This window comes from Phyllobates terribilis, unplaced genomic scaffold, assembly GCF_046119375.1.
Source record: "Phyllobates terribilis strain yellow unplaced genomic scaffold, ASM4611937v1 Scaffold_25__1_contigs__length_18738178, whole genome shotgun sequence".
In the NCBI taxonomy this organism is placed as follows: domain Eukaryota; kingdom Metazoa; phylum Chordata; class Amphibia; order Anura; family Dendrobatidae; genus Phyllobates; species Phyllobates terribilis.
In genome coordinates, this window is record NW_027362785.1 from 16,676,400 (window position 1) to 16,704,374 (window position 27,975).

Sequence of the window (27,975 nt, forward strand, 5' to 3'; positions counted from 1 at the left end):
CTATATATACCACCTACCACTACTACCTGCCCTATATATACCACCTGCCACTACTACCTGCCCTATATATACCACCTACCACTACTACCTGCCCTATATATACCACCTACCACTACTACCTGTCCTATATATACCACCTACCACTACTACCTGCCCTATATATACCACCTACCACTACTACCTGCTCTATATATACCACCTACCACTACTACCTGCTCTATATATACCACCTACCACTACTACCTGTCCTATATACACCACCTACCACTACTACCTGTCCTATATATACCACCTACCACTGCTACCTGTCCTATATATACCACCTACCACTGCTACCTACCCTATATACACCACCTACCACTGCTACCTGCCCTATATATACCACCTACCACTGCTACCTGCCCTATATATACCACCTACCACTACTACCTGTCCTATATATACCACCTACCACTACTACCTGCCCTATATATACCACCTACCACTACTACCTGCCCTATATATACCACCTACCACTACTACCTGTCCTATATATACCACTTACCACTGCTACCTGCCCTATATATACCACCTACCACTACTACCTGTCCTATATATACCACCTACCACTACTACCTGCCCTATATATACCACCTACCACTACTACCTGCCCTATATATACCACCTACCACTACTACCTGCCCTATATATACCACCTACCACTACTACCTGCCCCTATATATACCACCTACCACTACTACCTGCCCTATATATACCACCTACCACTACTACCTGTCCTATATATACCACCTACCACTGCTACCTACCCTATATACACCACCTACCACTACTACCTGCCCTATATATACCACCTACCACTGCTACGTGCCCTATATATACCACCTACCACTACTACCTGTCCTATATATACCACCTACCACTACTACCTGCCCTATATATACCACCTACCACTGCTACCTGCCCTATATATACCACCTACCACTGCTACCTGCCCTATATATACCACCTACCACTGCTACCTGCCCTATATATACCACCTACCACTACTACCTGCCCTATATATACCACCTACCACTACTACCTGTCCTATATATACCACCTACCACTACTACCTGCCCCTATATATACCACCTACCACTACTACCTGCCCTATATATACCACCTACCACTACTACCTGCTCTATATATACCACCTACCACTACTACCTGCCCTATATATACCACCTACCACTACTACCTGCCCTATATATACCACCTACCACTACTACCTGCCCTATATATACCACCTACCACTACTACCTGCCCTATATATACCACCTACCACTACTACCTGCCCTATATATACCACCTACCACTACTACCTGCCCTATATATACCACCTACCACTACTACCTGTCCTATATATACCACCTACCACTACTACCTGCCCTATATATACCACCTACCACTACTACCTGCTCTATATATACCACCTACCACTACTACCTGCCCCTATATACACCACCTACCACTACTACCTGCCCTATATATACCACCTACCACTACTACCTGCCCTATATATACCACCTACCACTACTACCTGCCCTATATATACCATCTACCACTGCTACCTGCCCTATATACACCACCTACCACTACTACCTGCCCCTATATATACCACCTACCACTACTACCTGCCCTATATATACCACCTACCACTACTACCTGCCCTATATATACCACCTACCACTACTACCTGCCCCTATATATACCACCTACCACTACTACCTGCCCTATATATACCACCTACCACTACTACCTGCCCTATATACACCACCTACCACTACTACCTGCCCTATATACACCACCTACCACTACTACCTGCCCCTATATATACCACCTACCACTACTACCTGCCCTATATATACCACCTACCACAACTACCTGCCCCTATATATACCACCTACCACTACTACCTGCCCTATATATACCACCTACCACTACTACCTGCCCTATATATACCACCTACCACTACTACCTGCCCTATATATACCACCTCCCACTGCTACCTGCCCTATATACACCACCTACCACTACTACCTGCCCTATATATACCACCTACCACTACTACCTGCCCTATATATACCACCTACCACTACTACCTGCCCTATATATACCACCTACCACTACTACCTGCCCCTATATATACCACCTCCCACTGCTACCTGCCCTATATATACCACCTACCACTACTACCTGCCCTATAAATACCACCTACCACTACTACCTGCCCTATATATACCACCTACCACTACTACCTGCCCTATATACACCACCTACCACTACTACCTGCCCTATATACACCACCTACCACTACTACCTGTCCTATATATACCACCTACCACTACTACCTGCCCCTATATATACCACCTACCACTACTACCTGCCCTATATATACCACCTACCACTACTACCTGCTCTATATATACCACCTACCACTACTACCTGCCCTATATATACCACCTACCACTACTACCTGCCCTATATATACCACCTACCACTACTACCTGCCCTATATATACCACCTACCACTACTACCTGCCCTATATATACCACCTACCACTACTACCTGCCCTATATATACCACCTACCACTACTACCTGCCCTATATATACCACCTACCACTACTACCTGTCCTATATATACCACCTACCACTACTACCTGCCCTATATATACCATCTACCACTACTACCTGCCCCTATATATACCACCTACCACTACTACCTGCCCTATATATACCACCTACCACTACTACCTGCCCTATATATACCATCTACCACTACTACCTGCCCCTATATATACCACCTACCACTACTACCTGCCCTATATATACCACCTACCACTACTACCTGCCCTATATATACCACCTACCACTACTACCTGTCCTATATATACCATCTACCACTACTACCTGCCCCTATATATACCACCTACCACTACTACCTGCCCTATATATACCATCTACCACTACTACCTGCCCCTATATATACCACCTACCACTACTACCTGTCCTATATATACCACCTACCACTACTACCTGCCCTATATATACCATCTACCACTACTACCTGCCCCTATATATACCACCTACCACTACTACCTGCCCTATATATACCACCTACCACTACTACCTGTCCTATATATACCACCTACCACTACTACCTGCCCTATATATACCACCTACCACTGCTACCTCTTGCTCCCTCCTATATGGAGGGTTTTCTCACCATGTGGCGGGGGAGCGGCGCCGGCGTCAGATGTCGGAGCTCTGGGAGTTTTCTTCTTAGTTTTATCTGAAAAGTTATTTTAGAGGTCAGGAAAATATCACAATCTATATACCTCTACACTGCCATCATCAATACCTCCTACCACTACACTGCCATCATCCATACCTCCTGCCTCTACACTGCCATCATCAATACCTCCTACCTCTACACTGCCATCATCCATACCTCCTACCACTACACTGCCATCATCCATACCTCCTGCCTCTACACTGCCATCATCCATACCTCCTGCCTCTACACTGCCATCATCCATACCTCCTACCACTACACTGCCATCATCCATACCTCCTACCTCTACACTGCCATCATCCATACCTCCTACCTCTACACTGCCATCATCCATACCTCCTACCACTACACTGCCATCATCCATACCTCCTACCACTACACTGCCATCATCCATACCTCCTACCACTACACTGCCATCATCCATACCTCCTACCACTACACTGCCATCATCCATACCTCCTACCACTACACTGCCATCATCCATACCTCCTACCACTACACTGCCATCATCCATACCTCCTGCCTCTACACTGCCATCATCCATACCTCCTACCACTACACTGCCATCATCCATACCTCCTGCCTCTACACTGCCATCATCCGTACCTCCTGCCTCTACACTGCCATCATCCATACCTCCTGCCTCTACACTGCCATCATCCGTACCTCCTGCCTCTACACTGCCATCATCCATACCTCCTACCTCTACACTGCCATCATCCATACCTCCTGCCTCTACACTGCCATCATCCGTACCTCCTGCCTCTACACTGCCATCATCCATACCTCCTACCTCTACACTGCCATCATCCATACCTCCTACCTCTACACTGCCATCATCCATACCTCCTACCACTACACTGCCATCAACCATACCTCCTACCACTACACTGCCATCATCCATACCTCCTACCACTACACTGCCATCATCCATACCTCCTACCACTACACTGCCATCATCCATACCTCCTACCACTACACTGCCATCATCCATACCTCCTGCCTCTACACTGCCATCATCCGTACCTCCTACCTCTACACTGCCATCATCCATACCTCCTGCCTCTACACTGCCATCATCCATACCTCCTACCACTACACTGCCATCATCCATACCTCCTACCACTACACTGCCATCATCCATACCTCCTACCACTACACTGCCATCATCCATACCTCCTGCCTCTACACTGCCATCATCCATACCTCCTACCACTACACTGCCATCATCCATACCTCCTACCACTACACTGCCATCATCCATACCTCCTACCTCTACACTGCCATCATCCATACCTCCTACCACTACACTGCCATCATCCATACCTCCTACCACTACACTGCCATCATCCATACCTCCTACCTCTACACTGCCATCATCCATACCTCCTACCTCTACACTGCCATCATCCGTACCTCCTGCCTCTACACTGCCATCATCCATACCTCCTGCCTCTACACTGCCATCATCCGTACCTCCTGCCTCTACACTGCCATCATCCATACCTCCTACCACTACACTGCCATCATCCATACCTCCTACCTCTACACTGCCATCATCCATACCTCCTACCACTACACTGCCATCATCCATACCTCCTACCACTACACTGCCATCATCCATACCTCCTACCTCTACACTGCCATCATCCATACCTCCTACCTCGACACTGCCATCATCCATACCTCCTACCACTACACTGCCATCATCCATACCTCCTACCACTACACTGCCATCATCCATACCTCCTACCTCTACACTGCCATCATCCATACCTCCTGCCTCTACACTGCCATCATCCATATCTCCTACCTCTACACTGCCATCATCCATACCTCCTACCTCTACACTGCCATCATCCATACCTCCTACCACTACACTGCCATCATCCATACCTCCTGCCTCTACACTGCCATCATCCATACCTCCTGCCTCTACACTGCCATCATCCATACCTCCTACCTCTACACTGCCATCATCCATACCTCCTACCTCTACACTGCCATCATCCATACCTCCTACCTCTACACTGCCATCATCCATACCTCCTACCACTACACTGCCATCATCCATACCTCCTACCACTACACTGCCATCATCCATACCTCCTACCTCTACACTGCCATCATCCATACCTCCTGCCTCTACACTGCCATCATCCATACCTCCTACCTCTACACTGCCATCATCCATACCTCCTACCTCTACACTGCCATCATCCATACCTACCACTACACTGCCATCATCCATACCTCCTACCACTACACTGCCATCATCCATACCTCCTACCACTACACTGCCATCATCCATACCTCCTACCACTACACTGCCATCATCCATACCTCCTGCCTCTACACTGCCATCATCCGTACCTCCTACCTCTACACTGCCATCATCCGTACCTCCTGCCTCTACACTGCCATCATCCATACCTCCTACCTCTACACTGCCATCATCCATACCTCCTACCTCTACACTGCCATCATCTATACCTCCTACCTCTACACTGCCATCATCCATACCTCCTACCACTACACTGCCATCAACCATACCTCCTACCACTACACTGCCATCATCCGTACCTCCTACCACTACACTGCCATCATCCATACCTCCTACCACTACACTGCCATCATCCATACCTCCTACCACTACACTGCCATCATCCATACCTCCTACCACTACACTGCCATCATCCATACCTCCTGCCTCTACACTGCCATCATCCGTACCTCCTACCTCTACACTGCCATCATCCATACCTCCTGCCTCTACACTGCCATCATCCATACCTCCTACCACTACACTGCCATCATCCATACCTCCTACCACTACACTGCCATCATCCATACCTCCTACCTCTACACTGCCATCATCCATACCTCCTACCTCTACACTGCCATCATCCGTACCTCCTGCCTCTACACTGCCATCATCCATACCTCCTGCCTCTACACTGCCATCATCCGTACCTCCTGCCTCTACACTGCCATCATCCATACCTCCTACCACTACACTGCCATCATCCATACCTCCTACCTCTACACTACCATCATCCATACCTCCTACCACTACACTGCCATCATCCATACCTCCTACCACTACACTGCCATCATCCATACCTCCTACCTCTACACTGCCATCATCCATACCTCCTACCTCGACACTGCCATCATCCATACCTCCTACCACTACACTGCCATCATCCATACCTCCTACCACTACACTGCCATCATCCATACCTCCTACCTCTACACTGCCATCATCCATACCTCCTGCCTCTACACTGCCATCATCCATATCTCCTACCTCTACACTGCCATCATCCATACCTCCTACCTCTACACTGCCATCATCCATACCTCCTACCACTACACTGCCATCATCCATACCTCCTGCCTCTACACTGCCATCATCCATACCTCCTGCCTCTACACTGCCATCATCCATACCTCCTACCTCTACACTGCCATCATCCATACCTGCTACCTCTACACTGCCATCATCCATACCTCCTACCTCTACACTGCCATCATCCATACCTCCTACCACTACACTGCCATCATCCATACCTCCTACCACTACACTGCCATCATCCATACCTCCTACCTCTACACTGCCATCATCCATACCTCCTGCCTCTACACTGCCATCATCCATACCTCCTACCTCTACACTGCCATCATCCATACCTCCTACCTCTACACTGCCATCATCCATACCTACCACTACACTGCCATCATCCATACCTCCTACCACTACACTGCCATCATCCATACCTCCTACCACTACACTGCCATCATCCATACCTCCTACCACTACACTGCCATCATCCATACCTCCTGCCTCTACACTGCCATCATCCGTACCTCCTACCTCTACACTGCCATCATCCGTACCTCCTGCCTCTACACTGCCATCATCCATACCTCCTACCACTACACTGCCATCATCCATACCTCCTACCACTACACTGCCATCATCCATACCTCCTACCACTACACTGCCATCATCCATACCTCCTGCCTCTACACTGCCATCATCCATACCTCCTACCAATACACTGCCATCATCCATACCTCCTACCACTACACTACCATCATCCATACCTCCTGCCTCTACACTGCCATCATCCGTACCTCCTGCCTCTACACTGCCATCATCCATACCTCCTACCACTACACTGCCATCATCCATACCTCCTACCTCTACACTGCCATCATCTATACCTCCTGCCTCTACACTGCCATCATCCATACCTCCTACCTCTACACTGCCATCATCCATACCTCCTACCACTACACTGCCATCATCCATACCTCCTACCACTACACTGCCATCATCCATACCTCCTACCTCTACACTGCCATCATCCATACCTCCTACCTCTACACTGCCATCATCCATACCTCCTACCACTACACTGCCATCATCCATACCTCCTACCACTACACTGCCATCATCCATACCTCCTACCACTACACTGCCATCATCCATACCTCCTACCTCTACACTGCCATCATCCATACCTCCTGCCTCTACACTGCCATCATCCATACCTCCTACCACTACACTGCCATCATCCATACCTCCTACCACTACACTGCCATCACCCATACCTCCTACCTCTACACTGCCATCATCCATACCTCCTACCTCTACACTGCCATCATCCATACCTCCTACCTCTACACTGCCATCATCCATACCTCCTACCTCTACACTGCCATCATCCATACCTCCTGCCTCTACACTGCCATCATCCATACCTCCTGCCTCTACACTGCCATCATCCATACCTCCTGCCTCTACACTGCCATCATCCATACCTCCTACCTCTACACGGCCATCATCCATACCTCCTGCCTCTACACTGCCATCATCCATACCTCCTGCCTCTACACTGCCATCATCCATACCTCCTGCCTCTACACTGCCATCATCCATACCTCCTACCTCTACACTGCCATCATCCATACCTCCTGCCTCTACACTGCCATCATCCATACCTCCTGCCTCTACACTGCCATCATCCATACCTCCTGCCTCTACACTGCCATCATCCATACCTCCTACCTCTACACTGCCATCATCCATACCTCCTACTTCTACACTGCCATCATCCATACCTCCTACCTCTACACTGCCATCATCCATACCTCCTACCTCTACACTGCCATCATCCATACCTCCTACCTCTACACTGCCATCATCTATACCTCCTGGCTCTACACTGCCATCATCCATACCTCCTACCTCTACACTGCCATCATCCATACCTCCTACCTCTACACTGCCATCATCCATACCTCCTGCCTCTACACTGCCATCATCCATACCTCCTGCCTCTACACTGCCATCATCCATACCTCCTGCCTCTACACTGCCATCATCCATACCTCCTACCTCTACACTGCCATCATCCATACCTCCTACCTCTACACTGCCATCATCCATACCTCCTATCTCTACACTGCCATCATCCATACCTCCTACCTCTACACTGCCATCATCCATACCTCCTACCTCCACACTGCCATCATCCATACCTCCTGCCTCTACGCTGCCATCATCCATACCTCCTGCCTCTACGCTGCCATCATCCATACCTCCTACCTCTACACTGCCATCATCCATACCTCCTACCTCTACACTGCCATCATCCATACCTCCTACCACTACACTGCCATCATCCATACCTCCTACCTCTACACTGCCATCATCTCTACCTCCTGCCTCTACACTGCCATCATCCATACCTCCTACCTCTACACTGCCATCATCCATACCTCCTACCACTACACTGCCATCATCCATACCTCCTACCTCTACACTGCCATCATCCATACCTCCTACCTCTACACTGCCATCATCTATACCTCCTGCCTCTACACTGCCATCATCCATACCTCCTACCTCTACACTGCCATCATCCATACCTCCTACCACTACACTGCCATCATCCATACCTCCTGCCTCTACACTGCCATCATCCATACCTCCTACCTCTACACTGCCATCATCTATACCTCCTGCCTCTACACTGCCATCATCCATACCTCCTACCTCTACACTGCCATCATCCATACCTCCTGCCTCTACACTGCCATCATCCATACCTCCTACCTCTACACTGCCATCATCCATACCTCCTGCCTCTACACTGCCATCATCCATACCTCCTACCTCTACACTGCCATCATCCATACCTCCTACCTCTACACTGCCATCATCCATACCTCCTATCTCTACACTGCCATCATCCATACCTCCTACCTCTACACTGCCATCATCCATACCTCCTACCTCCACACTGCCATCATCCATACCTCCTGCCTCTACGCTGCCATCATCCATACCTCCTGCCTCTACGCTGCCATCATCCATACCTCCTACCTCTACACTGCCATCATCCATACCTCCTACCTCTACACTGCCATCATCCATACCTCCTACCACTACACTGCCATCATCCATACCTCCTACCTCTACACTGCCATCATCTCTACCTCCTGCCTCTACACTGCCATCATCCATACCTCCTACCTCTACACTGCCATCATCCATACCTCCTACCACTACACTGCCATCATCCATACCTCCTACCTCTACACTGCCATCATCCATACCTCCTACCTCTACACTGCCATCATCTATACCTCCTGCCTCTACACTGCCATCATCCATACCTCCTACCTCTACACTGCCATCATCCATACCTCCTACCACTACACTGCCATCATCCATACCTCCTGCCTCTACACTGCCATCATCCATACCTCCTACCTCTACACTGCCATCATCTATACCTCCTGCCTCTACACTGCCATCATCCATACCTCCTACCTCTACACTGCCATCATCCATACCTCCTGCCTCTACACTGCCATCATCCATACCTCCTACCTCTACACTGCCATCATCCATACCTCCTGCCTCTACACTGCCATCATCCATACCTCCTGCCTCTACACTGCCATCATCCATACCTCCTATACACTGCCATCATCCATACCTCCTACCTCTACACTGCCATCATCCATACCTCCTGCCTCTACACTGCCATCATCCATACCTCCTGCCTCTACACTGCCATCATTCATACCTCCTGCCTCTACACTGCCATCATCCATACCTCCTGCCTCTACACTGCCATCATCCATACCTCCTATACACTGCCATCATCCATACCTCCTACCTCTACACTGCCATCATCCATACCTCCTACCTCTACACTGCCATCATCTATACCTCCTGCCTCTACGCTGCCATCATCCATACCTCCTGCCTCTACACTGCCATCATCCATACCTCCTACCTCTACACTGCCATCATCCATACCTCCTGCCTCTACACTGCCATCATCCATACCTCCTACCTCTACACTGCCATCATCCATACCTCCTGCCTCTACATTGCCATCATCCATACCTCCTGCCTCTACACTGCCATCATCCATACCTCCTATACACTGCCATCATCCATACCTCCTACCACTACACTGCCATCATCCATACCTCCTACCTCTACACTGCCATCATCTATACCTCCTGCCTCTACACTGCCATCATCCATACCTCCTACGTCTACACTGCCATCATCCATACCTCCTGCCTCTACACTGCCATCATCCATACCTCCTGCCTCTACACTGCCATCATCCATACCTCCTATACACTGCCATCATCCATACCTCCTACCTCTACACTGCCATCATCCATACCTCCTACCACTACACTGCCATCATCCATACCTCCTACCACTGCACTGCCATCACCCATCATGGACAGCGGTTGATATAATATGGAATGCATCAACAATTTTCTCCGTAAATCCATTGGTAAAGGTGCTATTGACATGAAATTCTCCCCAGATCTTGCGAACAATCCATCCATTCCACACAGCAAAGAAATAGCAAAGAAATCACCATAGATGTCCATAAATGATGTGTAATAATGGGAAATCCAGGAAAAGCACTGATCGCACGCAAAAAGTCCTGGAAAGTCCTGACACCGGCTGAGATCTATCAGTAGCGAGAAAGCAATCCTGCCACTTAGTGACCAATAATATCAGCTAGTTTACCTGATGATCGATAAATAGGTGCCACACAAGAAACATCTCATTATGCACTTACCACACTCACACACGGGTGACAGGAATCAGGAAGACCTATTACAGTCACACCAACACCCTACTTGTCTCTGGACAGACTAGGCAGTCCCTAGCACAATCATAAAAGGGAGAGAGTAAAAACTAAGCAGAGACAAAAATAAGTGAAACAAGAATAACCTCCCAGAACCCTAACTATGGTCAATGGAAAAGGTGCTGGGAACGAAGAGCAGGGAAAATGCCATAACTGAAGGGCTGGAATTCCTTAGCACAAACCCAACTAGAAGTATAGCCAGCAAGGAAATGCAGTGAAGGGTGAACACTTAAAACCCCACCCAGAATGTGATAGGGCAGACAAAAAAAAGGCAAAATGAAAAACACCTGGAGAGGAGCAAACCAATCAGTGGGAACAAAGACAACTGGAACCATCAGCATCTGGACAGGGAAGAAAGGGCAATAGCTCAGCAGACAGAGGAACGGAGCAACAGATCAGCGTATCGAATCCGCAAACTGAGCCATGACAGTATCCCCTTCTACAAGGGGCCATCAGACCCTCAGAAGCCCCTACTGTTTGACGTTGCTGATGGAACTCTCTCACCAGGCGATCCACATGAAGATCTTCTCAATTAACCCAGGAGCTATCTTCAGGACGATAACCTTTCCACTTAAGGGGATACTGCAGGCGACACCTGACCCACCCGGAACCAAGAACTCGCTCTAATTCATACTCCAGATCCCCTTCCAAATCCACCTCAATTATAATCTTGAGGACCATGTGTCCCCGCAAATTTTTTTAAAAGGGAAGAGTGGAAAGAATTATTGATCCTCCCTGCAATGGGAAGCTGTAACGTAACCATCACATGATTTACATTTTTAATCATTTTATAAGGACAAATTTAGGTGCAAACTTCCTAGATGTGACCTTTAAGAGCAGATTTTTTGAGAACAGCCACATAATATCGCCCACCCTAAAGACAGGAGCCTTCCTACGCCGGCAGTGAGCACCTCTTTTTACCCAGTCACTATCTACCAAAACACCCCTTTCCACCTCCCTCCTGACCTTAATTAATCGGAAAGAAAATCTCTCCTCTTCTGGCATGGAGGACTGTAACCCTAAAAAGTTCCCAAACACTCTATGAGAACCCCCGCAGCAAAAAAGAGGCGAGGTCACGGTAGCCATAGAGGTACGGTTATGCAGAGCAAACTCGGCAAAGGCAGAAACTTCACCTATTCTCCTTGATTAGAGGAAATAAAACATCTCAAATACTGCTCTACCTCTTGGATGACAAAAGCTTGATACCCAATCTGGACCTAAAACTACGCCAAAAGCTAGCCAGAAATTGAGCGAGGGGCTTAGAAATAATATTTTTGGGAACACCATGCAATTTAATGATATAAGAAATGAACAATGTGGCTAAACTCTTAGGGGGACCAAATGAATCATTTTGCTAAAACGTTCCACCACCACCCACATGACTATCACCGCCAGAGTTAGGCACATCGATGACAAAGTCCATGGACAGGTGGGTCCATGGCTATGACTGAACATCGTTAGGCAACAGATAACCCACTGTAGCTTGATGAGAGGCTTTAGCCCTGGCACAGACCCTGCATTTATGGACCTACTCTTCAATATCCTTACGAGCATTCTGCCACCAAAAGGGCCTAGCGATCCTGTCTGGTGTTTAGGCACAACAGGTTCTTATGATCTGGGGAAAAAAAGCCCAAGGATGAAGATACCCAAGTTTATTCTGTGAAGGAACACCTCCCATCCCAACAGCTGAAGCGTCTACTTCGACAAAAAAAAGGAAAATCCACCTTGGGTTGGCTGAGAACAGGAGCCTCGGAGAAAGCTGACTTGAGAGCAATAAAAGCATTGACCGCCTCGGCTGACCAAGAAGAAAAATCTGATCACTTCTTGGCTATGACCAAAAAAAGTTCTTAATGAACTTCCGATAAAAATGTGCAAAACTAAAAAATCCCTGCAACCCTTTCAAGTTACTTGGCTGGACCCAATCAAGGACAACTTAATGGGGTCTATCCAAAACCTCAATGCAGAAACCAATTGTCCTAAGAACTGGACCTACTGTACCTCAAATTGACATTACCCCAGTTTAGCAAATAAATGGTGGTCACATAGAATCTGGAGAACCTGTCTGACCATGCTCCTCCTGAGTGTGTGAGTAAATCAGTTTGTATTCCAGGTAAATTATCTAAAATCTACCCACCAGAGAGAAAATGAAATTTTGACTGTCGGAGCATTGGTTAACCCAAACGACATCACCAATTTTTTAAAAATGACCTTCAGCTATACTGAATACGGTCTTCCATTTGTCACCTTGATGAACGTGTATAAGGATATATGACCCTCTTCAAGCACAGACACAACTCTCCATCTTTTTTTTAACAATAAAGAACCCTACAGTGACCGGAGAGGTGGATGGTCGTATACGACCCTTAGCCAGAGTCTTTTGAATATAATCTTTCAAAGCCTCTCTTTCCATTAACCAAACGAGCTTTAGGCGTCTTAGCGCCTGGTATGATTTCGATGGTGAAATCATATGAACTTTGTGGCAGAAGAACTTCACACTCAGCTTCAGAAGTCCTGAATGAATTGTGGAAGGTAGGTCCTCATGGAAGCCAAGTATCTCAACAGACATCCGGAAAAGCAGGAGTCACCCCATGACTTAATCTCTTGAGTCTCCCAATTAATTGCCGGATTGTGCTTAATTAACCATGGCAGGCCTTTGTAGGAAAAACTATCAATGAAATTAATGTAACACTCCTACCTTCATACATACATTCTCGACCTTCATAGTAACGTGACGAGAAGACCGAGAGGAGAGACATCATAACCACAGTCTACAGCGAAATCATCATCAATTACATTCGAGTCAGAACCTGAATCAACAAAGGCAGATGTAAAAATAAAGCCAGACTTTGTCTCTTGTCCAGACTTTGTCCCGGTTTCTCTTACAGGTGAGTATCTCTGGAGACTACTCATTCATATGGGTTCACAAGTCTCAACTAGTAGAGAAGAAGACACCACTAAAACGCCTTCACATGTGCCTCTACCTCCTCTCAGACGTCTATCTAAATGAACCACAAGTATCATAGCTTCCTCCAAGGACTGCGGACAAGGACTATAGACCAGCACATCCTTATTCTGATCCGAAAGTCCCTGACAGAACTGACTCTGAACAGCAGGGTGGTTCTAGGAGATCTCTACTGCCCAACGTCTAAACTCCGAGCAGTATTCCTCAGCTCTATGATCACCCTGGATCAACCTGCGGATCTTTGATTCAGCCACAGCGATCTGTCCGGGTTGTCATAAATGAGGCCAAGAGGCAAGAAAAATGCCCAAGCCTGTGGATCTTCACGGAGCAAAGACAAAATAATGCCCACTTGTTGGCTCTCAGACCCAAAGGAGACAGGACAAAGGCGGAAGTATAATTTACACGAGTTGGAAAAGATTGAAAACTTACTTCTATCCCCATCGAAACACTCTGGAAACTTTACCTTGGGTTCAACTGTAACGCTCTGTAAGGCCAAGATATTGGTATCAGCAGGACATGCAAGTTGTTGACGCTTGATGTCCACAACCTCCAAGGAGAAAATTTGAAGTTGCGCAGGCAAGGTGTTCACTGGATCCATGCTGATGCTCCAGCATTAATGAGCTGGATATAATGTTCTGGGTAACCAGAATAAGAAAGAGCTATTACAGAGAGAAACCGAACACACACCCTACTGGTCCCTGTACAGACTAGACAATCCCTAGCCGCACAACTAAAAACACCACCTCAGACTTGACTCCCGAAAAGGCCATCAAGGGGTTTCTCCTGCCTCCTGAGGAACCAGATGGGAGGCTGCAACACACTGCCAACAAGGGGAGAGGAAGGTGTGCAGGTGGACACTAATCCGGAATTGAAAGAACATCATTTCACCATAAATCGGCCACGATCAGGTGCTCCCCACAAGATTTAACCATAAACTGGCCACGACCAGGTGCTCCTCGCGAGATTTAACCATAAACTAGCCACGACCAGGTGCTCCCCGCGAGATTTCACCATAAACCGGCCATAACCAGGTGTTCCCCACAAGATTTCACTATAAACCGGCCATAACCAGGTGCTCTCCGCAAGATTTCACTATAAACCGATCACGACCAGGTGCTCTCCGCAAGATTTCACCATTAACCGGCCACGATCAGGGTCTCCCCACAGGATTTCACCATAAACCGGCCACGACCAGGTGCTCCCCACAAGATTTCACCATAAACCGGCCACGACCTGGTGCTCCTTACAAGATTTCACTATAAACCAGCCACGACCAGGTGCTCCCCGCAGGATTTCACCATAAACTGGTCACAATCAGGTGCTCCCCGCAAGATTTCACCATAAACCGGTCACAATCAGGTGCTCCACGCAGGATTTCACCATAAACCAGTCACAATCAGGTGCTCCCCGCAAGATTTCACCATAAACCGGCCACGACCAGGTGCTCCCCACAAGATTTCACCATAAACCGGCCACGACCTGGTGCTCCTTACAAGATTTCACTATAAACCAGCCACGACCAGGTGCTCCCCGCAGGATTTCACCATAAACTGGTCACAATCAGGTGCTCCCCGCAAGATTTCACCATAAACTGGCCACAACCAGGTGCTCCCTGCAAGATTTCACCATAAATTGGCCATGACCAGGTGCTCCCCACAAGATTTCACCATAAACTTGCCACGACCAGGTGCTTCCTGCAAGATTTCACCATGAACCGGCCACAACCAGGTGCCCACCACAAAATTTCATTAAATAACGATCAAAACCAGGTGCTCACCGCAAGATTTCACCATAAACCGGCCACGACCAGGAGCTCCCCACAAGATTTCACCATAAACCGGCTACGACCAGGTGCTCCTCGCAAGATTTCACTATAAACCGATCATGACCAGGTGCTCCCCACAAGATTTAACCATAGACTGGCCACGACCAGGTGTTCCCCACAAGATTTCACCATAAACCGGCCACGACCAGGTGCTTCCTGCAAGATTTCACCATGAACCGGCTACAACCAGGTGCCCACCACAAGATTTCATTAAATTAACGATCAAAACCAGGTGCTCCCCACAAGATTTCACCATAAACCGGCCACGACCAGGAGCTCCCCACAAGATTTCACCATAAACCGGCTACGACCAGGTGCTCCTCGCAAGATTTCACTATAAACCGATCATGACCAGGTGCTCCCCACAAGATTTAACCATAGACTGGCCACGACCAGGTGTTCCCCGCAAGATTTCACCATAAACCGGCCATGACCAGGTGCTCCCCACAAGATTTCACCATAAACCGGCCACGACCAGGTGCTCCCCACAAGATTTCACCATAAACCGGCTACGACCAGGTGCTCCCCGCAAGATTTCACTATAAAACGATCACGACCAGGTGCTCCCCGCAAGATTTCACCATAAACCCATGATGACCAGGTGCTCCCCTCAAGATTTCACCATAAACCGATGACGATCAGGTGCTCCCCTCAAGATTTCACCATAAACCGATCATGACCGGGTGCTCCCCGCAAGATTTCACCATAAACCGATCACGACCAGGTGCTCCCCTCAAGATTTCACTATAAACCGATCACGACCAGGTGCTCCCCTCAAGATTTCACCATAAACCGATCATGACCAGGTGCTCCCCTAAAGATTTCACTATAAACCGAACACGACCAGGTGCTCCCCGCAAGATTTCACCATAAACCGATCATGACCAGGTGCTCCCCGCAAGATTTCACCATAAACCGATGATGACCAGGTGCTCCCCACAAGATTTCACCATAAACCGATCATGACCAGATGCTCCCCGCAAGATTTCACCATAAACCGATGACGACCAGGTGCTCCCCACAAGATTTCACCATAAACCGGCTACGACCAGGTGCTCCCCGCAAGATTTCACTATAAAACGATCACGACCAGGTGCTCCCCGCAAGATTTCACCATAAACCCATGATGACCAGGTGCTCCCCTCAAGATTTCACCATAAACCGATGACGATCAGGTGCTCCCCTCAAGATTTCACCATAAACCGATCATGACCAGGTGCTCCCCGCAAGATTTCACCATAAACCGATCACGACCAGGTGCTCCCCTCAAGATTTCACTATAAACCGATCACGACCAGGTGCTCCCCTCAAGATTTCACCATAAACCGATCATGACCAGGTGCTCCCCTAAAGATTTCACTATAAACCGAACACGACCAGGTGCTCCCCGCAAGATTTCACCATAAACCGATCATGACCAGGTGCTCCCCGCAAGATTTCACCATAAACCGATGATGACCAGGTGCTCCCCACAAGATTTCACCATAAACCGATCATGACCAGATGCTCCCCGCAAGATTTCACCATAAACCGATGACGACCAGGTGCTCCCCACAAGATTTCACCATAAACCGGCCACGACCAGGAGCTCCCCACAAGATTTCACCATAAACCGACTACGACCAGGTGCTCCTCGCAAGGTTTCACTATAAACCGATCATGACCAGGTGCTCCCCACAAGATTTAACCATAAACCGATCATGACCAGGTGCTCCCCTCAAGATTTCACCATAAACCGGCCACGACCAGGAGCTCCCCACAAGATTTCACCATAAACCGACTACGACCAGGTGCTCCTCGCAAGGTTTCACTATAAACCGATCATGACCAGGTGCTCCCCACAAGATTTCACCATAAACCGGCCACGACCAGGTGCTCCCCACAAGATTTCACCATAAACCGGCCACGACCAGGTGCTCCCCACAAGATTTCACCATAAACCGGCCACGACCAGGTGCTCTCCACAAGATTTCACCATAAACTTGCCACGACCAGGTGCTTCCTGCAAGATTTCACCATGAACCGGCCACAACCAGGTGCCCACCACAAAATTTCATTAAATAACGATCAAAACCAGGTGCTCACCGCAAGATTTCACCATAAACCGGCCACGACCAGGAGCTCCCCACAAGATTTCACCATAAACCGGCTACGACCAGGTGCTCCTCGCAAGATTTCACTATAAACCGATCATGACCAGGTGCTCCCCACAAGATTTAACCATAGACTGGCCACAACCAGGTGTTCCCCACAAGATTTCACCATAAACCGGCCACGACCAGGTGCTTCCTGCAAGATTTCACCATGAACCGGCTACAACCAGGTGCCCACCACAAGATTTCATTAAATTAACGATCAAAACCAGGTGCTCCCCACAAGATTTCACCATAAACCGGCCACGACCAGGAGCTCCCCACAAGATTTCACCATAAACCGGCTACGACCAGGTGCTCCTCGCAAGATTTCACTATAAACCGATCATGACCAGGTGCTCCCCACAAGATTTAACCATAGACTGGCCACGACCAGGTGTTCCCCGCAAGATTTCACCATAAACCGGCCATGACCAGGTGCTCCCCACAAGATTTCACCATAAACCGGCCACGACCAGGTGCTCCCCACAAGATTTCACCATAAACCGGCTACGACCAGGTGCTCCCCGCAAGATTTCACTATAAAACGATCACGACCAGGTGCTCCCCGCAAGATTTCACCATAAACCCATGATGACCAGGTGCTCCCCTCAAGATTTCACCATAAACCGATGACGATCAGGTGCTCCCCTCAAGATTTCACCATAAACCGATCATGACCAGGTGCTCCCCGCAAGATTTCACCATAAACCGATCACGACCAGGTGCTCCCCTCAAGATTTCACTATAAACCGATCACGACCAGGTGCTCCCCTCAAGATTTCACCATAAACCGATCATGACCAGGTGCTCCCCTAAAGATTTCACTATAAACCGAACACGACCAGGTGCTCCCCGCAAGATTTCACCATAAACCGATCATGACCAGGTGCTTCCCGCAAGATTTCACCATAAACCGATGATGACCAGGTGCTCCCCACAAGATTTCACCATAAACCGATCATGACCAGATGCTCCCCGCAAGATTTCACCATAAACCGATGACGACCAGGTGCTCCCCACAAGATTTCACCATAAACCGGCTACGACCAGGTGCTCCCCGCAAGATTTCACTATAAAACGATCACGACCAGGTGCTCCCCGCAAGATTTCACCATAAACCCATGATGACCAGGTGCTCCCCTCAAGATTTCACCATAAACCGATGACGATCAGGTGCTCCCCTCAAGATTTCACCATAAACCGATCATGACCAGGTGCTCCCCGCAAGATTTCACCATAAACCGATCACGACCAGGTGCTCCCCTCAAGATTTCACTATAAACCGATCACGACCAGGTGCTCCCCTCAAGATTTCACCATAAACCGATCATGACCAGGTGCTCCCCGCAAGATTTCACCATAAACCGATGATGACCAGGTGCTCCCCACAAGATTTCACCATAAACCGATCATGACCAGATGCTCCCCGCAAGATTTCACCATAAACCGATGACGACCAGGTGCTCCCCACAAGATTTCACCATAAACCGGCCACGACCAGGAGCTCCCCACAAGATTTCACCATAAACCGACTACGACCAGGTGCTCCTCGCAAGGTTTCACTATAAACCGATCATGACCAGGTGCTCCCCACAAGATTTAACCATAAACCGATCATGACCAGGTGCTCCCCTCAAGATTTCACCATAAACCGGCCACGACCAGGAGCTCCCCACAAGATTTCACCATAAACCGACTACGACCAGGTGCTCCTCGCAAGGTTTCACTATAAACCGATCATGACCAGGTGCTCCCCACAAGATTTCACCATAAACCGGCCACGACCAGGTGCTCCCCACAAGATTTCACCATAAACCGGCCACGACCAGGTGCTCCCCACAAGATTTCACCATAAACCGGCCACGACCAGGTGCTCCTCGCAAGGTTTCACTATAAACCGATCATGACCAGGTGCTCCCCACAAGATTTAACCATAGACTGGCCACGACCAGGTGTTCCCCACAAGATTTCACCATAAACCGGCCATGACCAGGTGCTCCCCACAAGATTTCACCATAAACCGGCCACGACCAGGTGCTCCCCACAAGATTTCACCATAAACCGATCATGACCAGATGGTCCCCACAAGATTTCACCATAAACCGATCATGACCAGATGGTCCCCACAAGATTTCACCATAAACCGATCATGACCAGGTGCTCCCCGCAAGATTTCACCATAAACCGATCATAACCAGGTGCTAACCGCAATATTTCACCATAAGCAAAATTGGGACCAGCCGGTCATCTGGCTCCATGGAAACTCTCGGAGAGGCCAGGATGGGACCCTCGGGTCTCCTGGCCTTGTACCTCGATGGACTGCTAGCTTCCTCAGCTTGCTGCTACCTTCTCTCTGTGGGGCTCGTCAGGAGCGGGGGGCCGCTGGTTGAGGTAGTCGGCCCTGGAAACCCTGTAGTCGCAGCTGTTCTGTCCCAGGCGGGCGGAGAAGGAAGGGTGAGGGCTGTGTAATGTTCCACCATCTTGGGTATTTGCTGGGACTGTTCTCTTTATTGTCCGCTTTGTGGTTCAGTAAAGTATTGCCACGCTGTGTTACCCTCACCCTGTGTTGTCTGAGTAGCGCTACCCCCACGGGAGACCCTGGGTCTTCACAAGCCCTGGCAAACATCATATTGAAGGAAGGATGAATGTACAAATGTACCAAGACATTCCTGATAAGACTTTGCTGCCATCTACCAGGGTGATGAAGATGAAACGAGGGTGGACATTGATCCCAAACACTCAGCCAAGGAAAATCATCAGCTGTCAGAGACAGAACGGCCAAGCCGATCACCGGACCTGGATCCAAGAGAAAATGTCTCGAAGGAACTAAAGCTCAGAGGTCATAGAAGGAGCCACAGAAGCTTCAGGATGTGACCAGTGTGTGTGTGGAAGAATGAACTAAAATCCCACCTGAGCAATGCCTGCGACTAGTTTCTCCATACCTTTAAAGGCTTTTGTAAGAAGTATTCATCACATTTCAGTAACGTGGTCAGTACTTCTCATTATTACACATCATTTATGGACATCGATGGTGATTTCTTTCCTGTGCGGATTGGACGGGTTGTTACCGAGATCTGGGGAGAATTTCATGTCAATGGCACCTTTACCAATGGATTTACTGAGAACACTGGTGAGGAGTCCAGTGCTTGTTTCTCCGCTGTGTCCCTCCTATCACTGCCAGCACTCGTTCTCCCTTCTCCAGACACCAGGGCTCATACCGTGAGGAGTTTGTGCTCGGCCATCAGGCGCTGATGTGTTCGGCATTTTCTTTGGTTTGAAGTTACCTATAAAATAATATTTTATGTCATTAACATCACCGACCCCGTCACACAGTGATGATGTCACCGCCCCGTCTTACAGTGATGATGGCACCGACCCCGACATACAGTGATGTCACCGACCCCGTCATACAATAATGATGTCACCGACCCCGTCATACAGGGATGATGTCACCAACCCCGTCATACAGTGATGATGTCACCAACCCCGTCATACAGTGATGATGTCACCGACCCCGTCATACAGTGATGATCTCACCGACCCCGTCATACAGTGATGATGTCACCGACCCTGTCATACAGTAATGATGTCACCGACCCCGTCATACAGTGATGATGTCACCGCCCCCGTCTTACAGTGATGATGTCACCGACCCCGACATACAGTGATGTCACCGACCCCGTCATACAGTGATGATCTCACCGACCCCGTCATACAGTGATGATCTCACCGACCCCGTCATACAGTGATGATCTCACCGACCCCGTCATACAGTGATGATGTCACCGACCCCATCATACAGTGATGATGTCACCGACCCCATCATACAGTGATGATGTCACCGACCCCGTCATACAGTGATGATGTCACCGACCCCGTCATACAGTAATGATGTCACCGACCCCATCATACAGTGACGATCTCACCGACCCCGTCATACAGTGATGATCTCACCGACCCCGTCATACAGTGATGATCTCACCGACCCCGTCTTACAGTGATGATGTCACCGACCCCGTCATACAGTGATGATGTCACCGACCCCGACATACAGTGATGATGTCACCGACCCCATCATACAGTGATGATCTCACCGACCCCGTCATACAGTGATGATGTTACCGACCCCGTCATACAGTGATGATCTCACCGACCCCGTCATACAGTGATGATGTCACCGACCTCGTCTTACAGTGATGATGTCACCGACGCCGTCATACAGTGATGATCTAACGACCCCGTCATACAGTGATGATGTCACCGACCCCATCATACAGTGATGATGTCACCAACCCCGTCATACAGTGATGATGTAACCGACCCCGTCATACAGTGATGATGTCACCGACCCCGACATACAGTGATGATGTCACCGACCCCCGTCATACAGTGATGATGTCACCGACCCCGTCATACAGTGATGATGTCACCGACCCGTCATACAGTAATGATGTCACCGCCCCCATTATACAGTGATGTCACCAACCCCGTCATACAGTGATGATGTCACCGACCCCGTCATACAGTGATGATGTTACCAACCCCGTCATGCAGTGATGATGTCACCGACCCCGTCATACAGTGATGATGTCACCGCCCCCGTCTTACAGTGATGATGTCACCGACCCCGACATACAGTGATGTCACCGACCCCGTCATACAGTGATGATCTCACCGACCCCGTCATACAGTGATGATCTCACGACCCCGTCATACAGTGATGATGTCACCGACCCCGTCATACAGTGATGATGTCACCGACCCCGTCATACAGTAATGATGTCACCGACCCCGTCATACAGTGATGATCTCACCGACCCCGTCATACAGTGATGATCTCACCGACCCCGTCATACAGTGATGATCTCACCGACCCCGTCTTACAGTGATGATGTCACCGACCCCGTCATACAGTGATGATGTCACCGACCCCGACATACAGTGATGATGTCACCGACCCCATCATACAGTGATGATCTCACCGACCCCGTCATACAGTGATGATGTCACCGACCCCGTCATACAGTGATGATCTCACCGACCCCGTCATACAGTGATGATCTCACCGACCCCGTCATACAGTGATGATGTCACCGACGCCGTCATACAGTGATGATCTCACGACCCCATCATACAGTGATGATGTCACCGACCCCATCATACAGTGATGATGTCACCAACCCCGTCATACAGTGATGATGTAACCGACCCCGTCATACAGTGATGATGTCACCGACCCCGACATAGTGATGATGTCACGGACCCCCGTCATACAGTGATGATGTCACCGACCCCGTCATACAGTGATGATGTCACCGACCCGTCATACAGTGATGATGTCACCGACCCGTCATACAGTAATGGTGTCACCGCCCCCATTATACAGTGATGTCACCAACCCCGTCATACAGTGATGATGTCACCGACCCCGTCATACAGTGATGATGTTACCAACCCCGTCATGCAGTGATGATGTCACCGACCCCGTCATACAGTGATGATGTCACCGCCCCCGTCTTACAGTGATGATGTCACCGACCCCGACATAGTGATGATGTCACCGACCCCGACATACAGTGATGATGTCACCGACCCCGTCATACAGTGATGATCTCACCGACCCCGTCATACAGTGATGATCTCACCGACCCCGTCATACAGTGATGATCTCACGACCCCGTCATACAGTGATGATGTCACCGACCCCGTCATACAGTGATGATGTCACCGACCCCGTCATACAGTGATGATGTCACCGCCCCCGTCTTACAGTGATGATGTCACCGACCCCGACATACAGTGATGTCACCGACCCCGTCATACAGTGATGATCTCACCGACCCCGTCATACAGTGATGATCTCACCGACCCCGTCATACAGTGATGATCTCACGACCCCGACATACAGTGATGATGTCACCGACCCCATCATACAGTGATGATGTCACCGACCCCGTCATACAGTGATGATGTCACCGACCCCATCATACAGTGATGATCTCACAAACCCCGTCATACAGTGATGATGTCACCGACCCCGTCATACAGTGATGATGTCACCGACCCCGTCATACAGTGATGATGTCACCGACCCCGTCATACAGTGATGATGTCACCGACCCCGTCATACAGTGATGATCTCACCGACCCCGTCATACAGTGATGATCTCACGACCCCGTCATACAGTGATGATGTCACCGACCCCATCATACAGTGATGATGTCACCGACCCCATCATACAGTGATGATGTCACCGACCCCGTCATACAGTAATGATGTCACCGACCCCATCATACAGTGATGATCTCACCGACCCCGTCATACAGTGATGATCTCACCGACCCCGTCATACAGTGATGATGTCACCGACCCCGTCATACAGTGATGATGTCACCGACCCGTCATACAGTAATGATGTCACCGCCCCCATTATACAGTGATGTCACCAACCCCGTCATACAGTGATGATGTCACCGACCCCGTCATACAGTGATGATGTTACCAACCCCGTCATGCAGTGATGATGTCACCGACCCCGTCATACAGTGATGATGTCACCGACCCCGTCATACAGTGATGATGTCACCGCCCCCCATTATACAGTGATGATGTCACCGACTCCGCAATACAGTGATGATGTCACCGACCTCGTCATACAGAGATGATGTCACCGACCCCGTCATACAGTGATGATGTCACCAACCCCGTCATACAGTAATGATGTCACCGCCCCGTCATACAGTGATGATGTCACAGCCCCGTCATACAGTGATGATGTCACCGCCCCCATTATACAGTGATGATGTCACCGACTCCGTCATACAGTGATGATGTCACCGACCCCATCATACAGAGATGATTTCACCGACCCCGTCATACAGTGATGATGTCACCGCCCCCATTATACAGTGATGATGTCACCGACCCCGTCATACAGTAATGATGTCACCGACCCATCATACAGTGATGATGTCACCGCCCCATTATACAGTGATGATGTCACCGCCCCCCATTATACAGTGATGATGTCATCGACTCCGTCATACAGTGATGTCACCGACCCCCATTATACAGTGATGATGTCATCGACTCCGTCATACAGTGATGATGTCACCGACCCCGTCATACAGTGATGATGTCACTGCCCCATTATACAGTGATGATGTCACCAACCCCGTCATACAGTGATGATCTCACCGACCCCGTCATACAGTGATGATGTCACTGCCCCCATTATACAGTGGTGATGTCACCGCCCCCCATTATACAGTGATGATATCACCGCCCCCATTATACAGAGATGATGTCACTGCCCCGTCATACAGTGATGATGTCACCGACTCCGTCATACAGTGATGATGTCACTGCCCCCATTATACAGAGATGATGTCACTGCCCCCATTATACAGTGATGATGTCACTGCCCCGTCATACAGTGATGATGTCACCGAACCCGTCATACAGTGATGATGTCACTGCCCCCATTATACAGTGGTGATGTCACCGCCCCCCATTATACAGTGATGATGTCACTGCCCCCATTATACAGAAATGATGTCACTGCCCCATTATACAGTGATGATGTCACCGCCCCCATTATACAGTGATGATGTCACCGCCCCCATTATACAGTGATGATATCACTGCCCCCATTATACAGAGATGATGTCACTGCCCCCATTATACAGTGATGATGTCACTGCCCCGTCATACAGTGATGATGTCACCAACCCCGTCATACACTGATGATGTCACCGACCCCCATTATACAGTGATGATGTCATCGACTCCGTCATACAGTGATGATGTCACCGACCCCCATTATACAGTGATGATGTCACCAACCCCGTCATACAGTGATGATCTCACCGACCCCGTCATACAGTGATGATGTCACTGCCCCCATTATACAGTGGTGATGTCACCACCCCCCATTATACAGTGATGATGTCACCGCCCCCGTCATACAGTGATGATATCACTGCCCCCATTATACAGAGATGATGTCACTGCCCCATTATACAGTGATGATGTCACTGCCCCGTCATACAGTGATGATGTCACCGACCCCGTCATACAGTGATGATGTCACCGCCCTCCATTATACAGTGATGATGTCACCGCCCCATTATACAGTGATGATGTCACTGCCCCCATTATACAGAGATGATGTCACCGCCCTCCATTATACAGTGATGATGTCACTGCCCCCATTATACAGAGATGATGTCACTGCCCCATTATACAGTGATGATGTCACTGCCCCGTCATACAGTGATGATGTCACCGACCCCGTCATACAGTGATGATATCACTGCCCCCATTATACAATGATGATGTCACTGCCCCATTATACAGAGATGATGTCACTGCCCCCATTATACAGTGATGATGTCACTGCCCCGTCATACACTGATGATGTCACCGACCCCCATTATACAGTGATGATGTCATCGACTCCGTCATACAGTGATGATGTCACCGACCCCGTCATACAGTGATGATGTCACTGCCCCCGTCATACAGTGATGATGTCACCGACCCCGTCATACAGTAATGATGTCACCGACCCCATCATACAGTGATGATCTCACCGACCCCGTCATACAGTGATGATGTCACCGACCCCGTCATACAGTGATGATGTCACCGACCCGTCATACAGTAATGATGTCACCGCTCCCATTATACAGTGATGTCACCAACCCCGTCATACAGTGATGATGTCACCGACCCCGTCATACAGTGATGATGTTACCAACCCCGTCATGCAGTGATGATGTCACCGACCCCGTCATACAGTGATGATGTCACCGACCCCGTCATACAGTGATGATGTCACCGCCCCCCATTATACAGTGATGATGTCACCGACTCCGTCATACAGTGATGATGTCACCGACCCCGTCATACAGAGATGATGTCACCGACCCCGTCATACAGTGATGATGTCACCAACCCCGTCATACAGTAATGATGTCACCACCCCGTCATACAGTGATGATGTCACCGCCCCGTCATACAGTGATGATGTCACCGCCCCATTATACAGTGATGATGTCACCGACTCCGTCATACAGTGATGATGTCACCGACCCCATCATACAGAGATGATTTCACCGACCCCGTCATACAGTGATGATGTCACCGCCCCGTCATACAGTGATGATGTCACCGCCCCCATTATACAGTGATGATCTCACCGACCCCGTCATACAGTGATGATGTCACCGACCCATCATACAGTGATGATGTCACCGCCCCCCTTATACAGTGATGATATCATCGACTCCGTCATACAGTGATGTCACCGACCCCCATTATACAGTGATGATGTCATCGACTCCGTCATACAGTGATGATGTCACCGACCCCGTCATACAGTGATGATGTCACTGCCCCATTATACAGTGATGATGTCACCAACCCCGTCATACAGTGATGATGTCACCGACCCCGTCATACAGTGATGATCTCACCGACCCCGTCATACAGTGATGATGTCACCGACC

At 49.3% G+C, this 27,975-nt stretch overlaps 1 protein-coding gene across 1 annotated transcript in view; it reads right to left on the minus strand.

Moving 5' to 3' along the window:
* The window catches only part of LOC141176393 (E3 ubiquitin/ISG15 ligase TRIM25-like), a 67,854-nt gene that overhangs the window by 21,205 nt on the left and 18,674 nt on the right, over positions 1 to 27,975 (minus strand). Inside the window, exons 7-8 of the mRNA XM_073660371.1 lie at positions 21,681 to 21,746; positions 3,268 to 3,333 (exon numbers count right to left, since the gene is read on the minus strand). Coding sequence (XP_073516472.1) covers positions 3,268 to 3,333; positions 21,681 to 21,746 — 132 coding nt within the window. The remainder of the gene's footprint in view (positions 1 to 3,267; positions 3,334 to 21,680; positions 21,747 to 27,975) is intronic.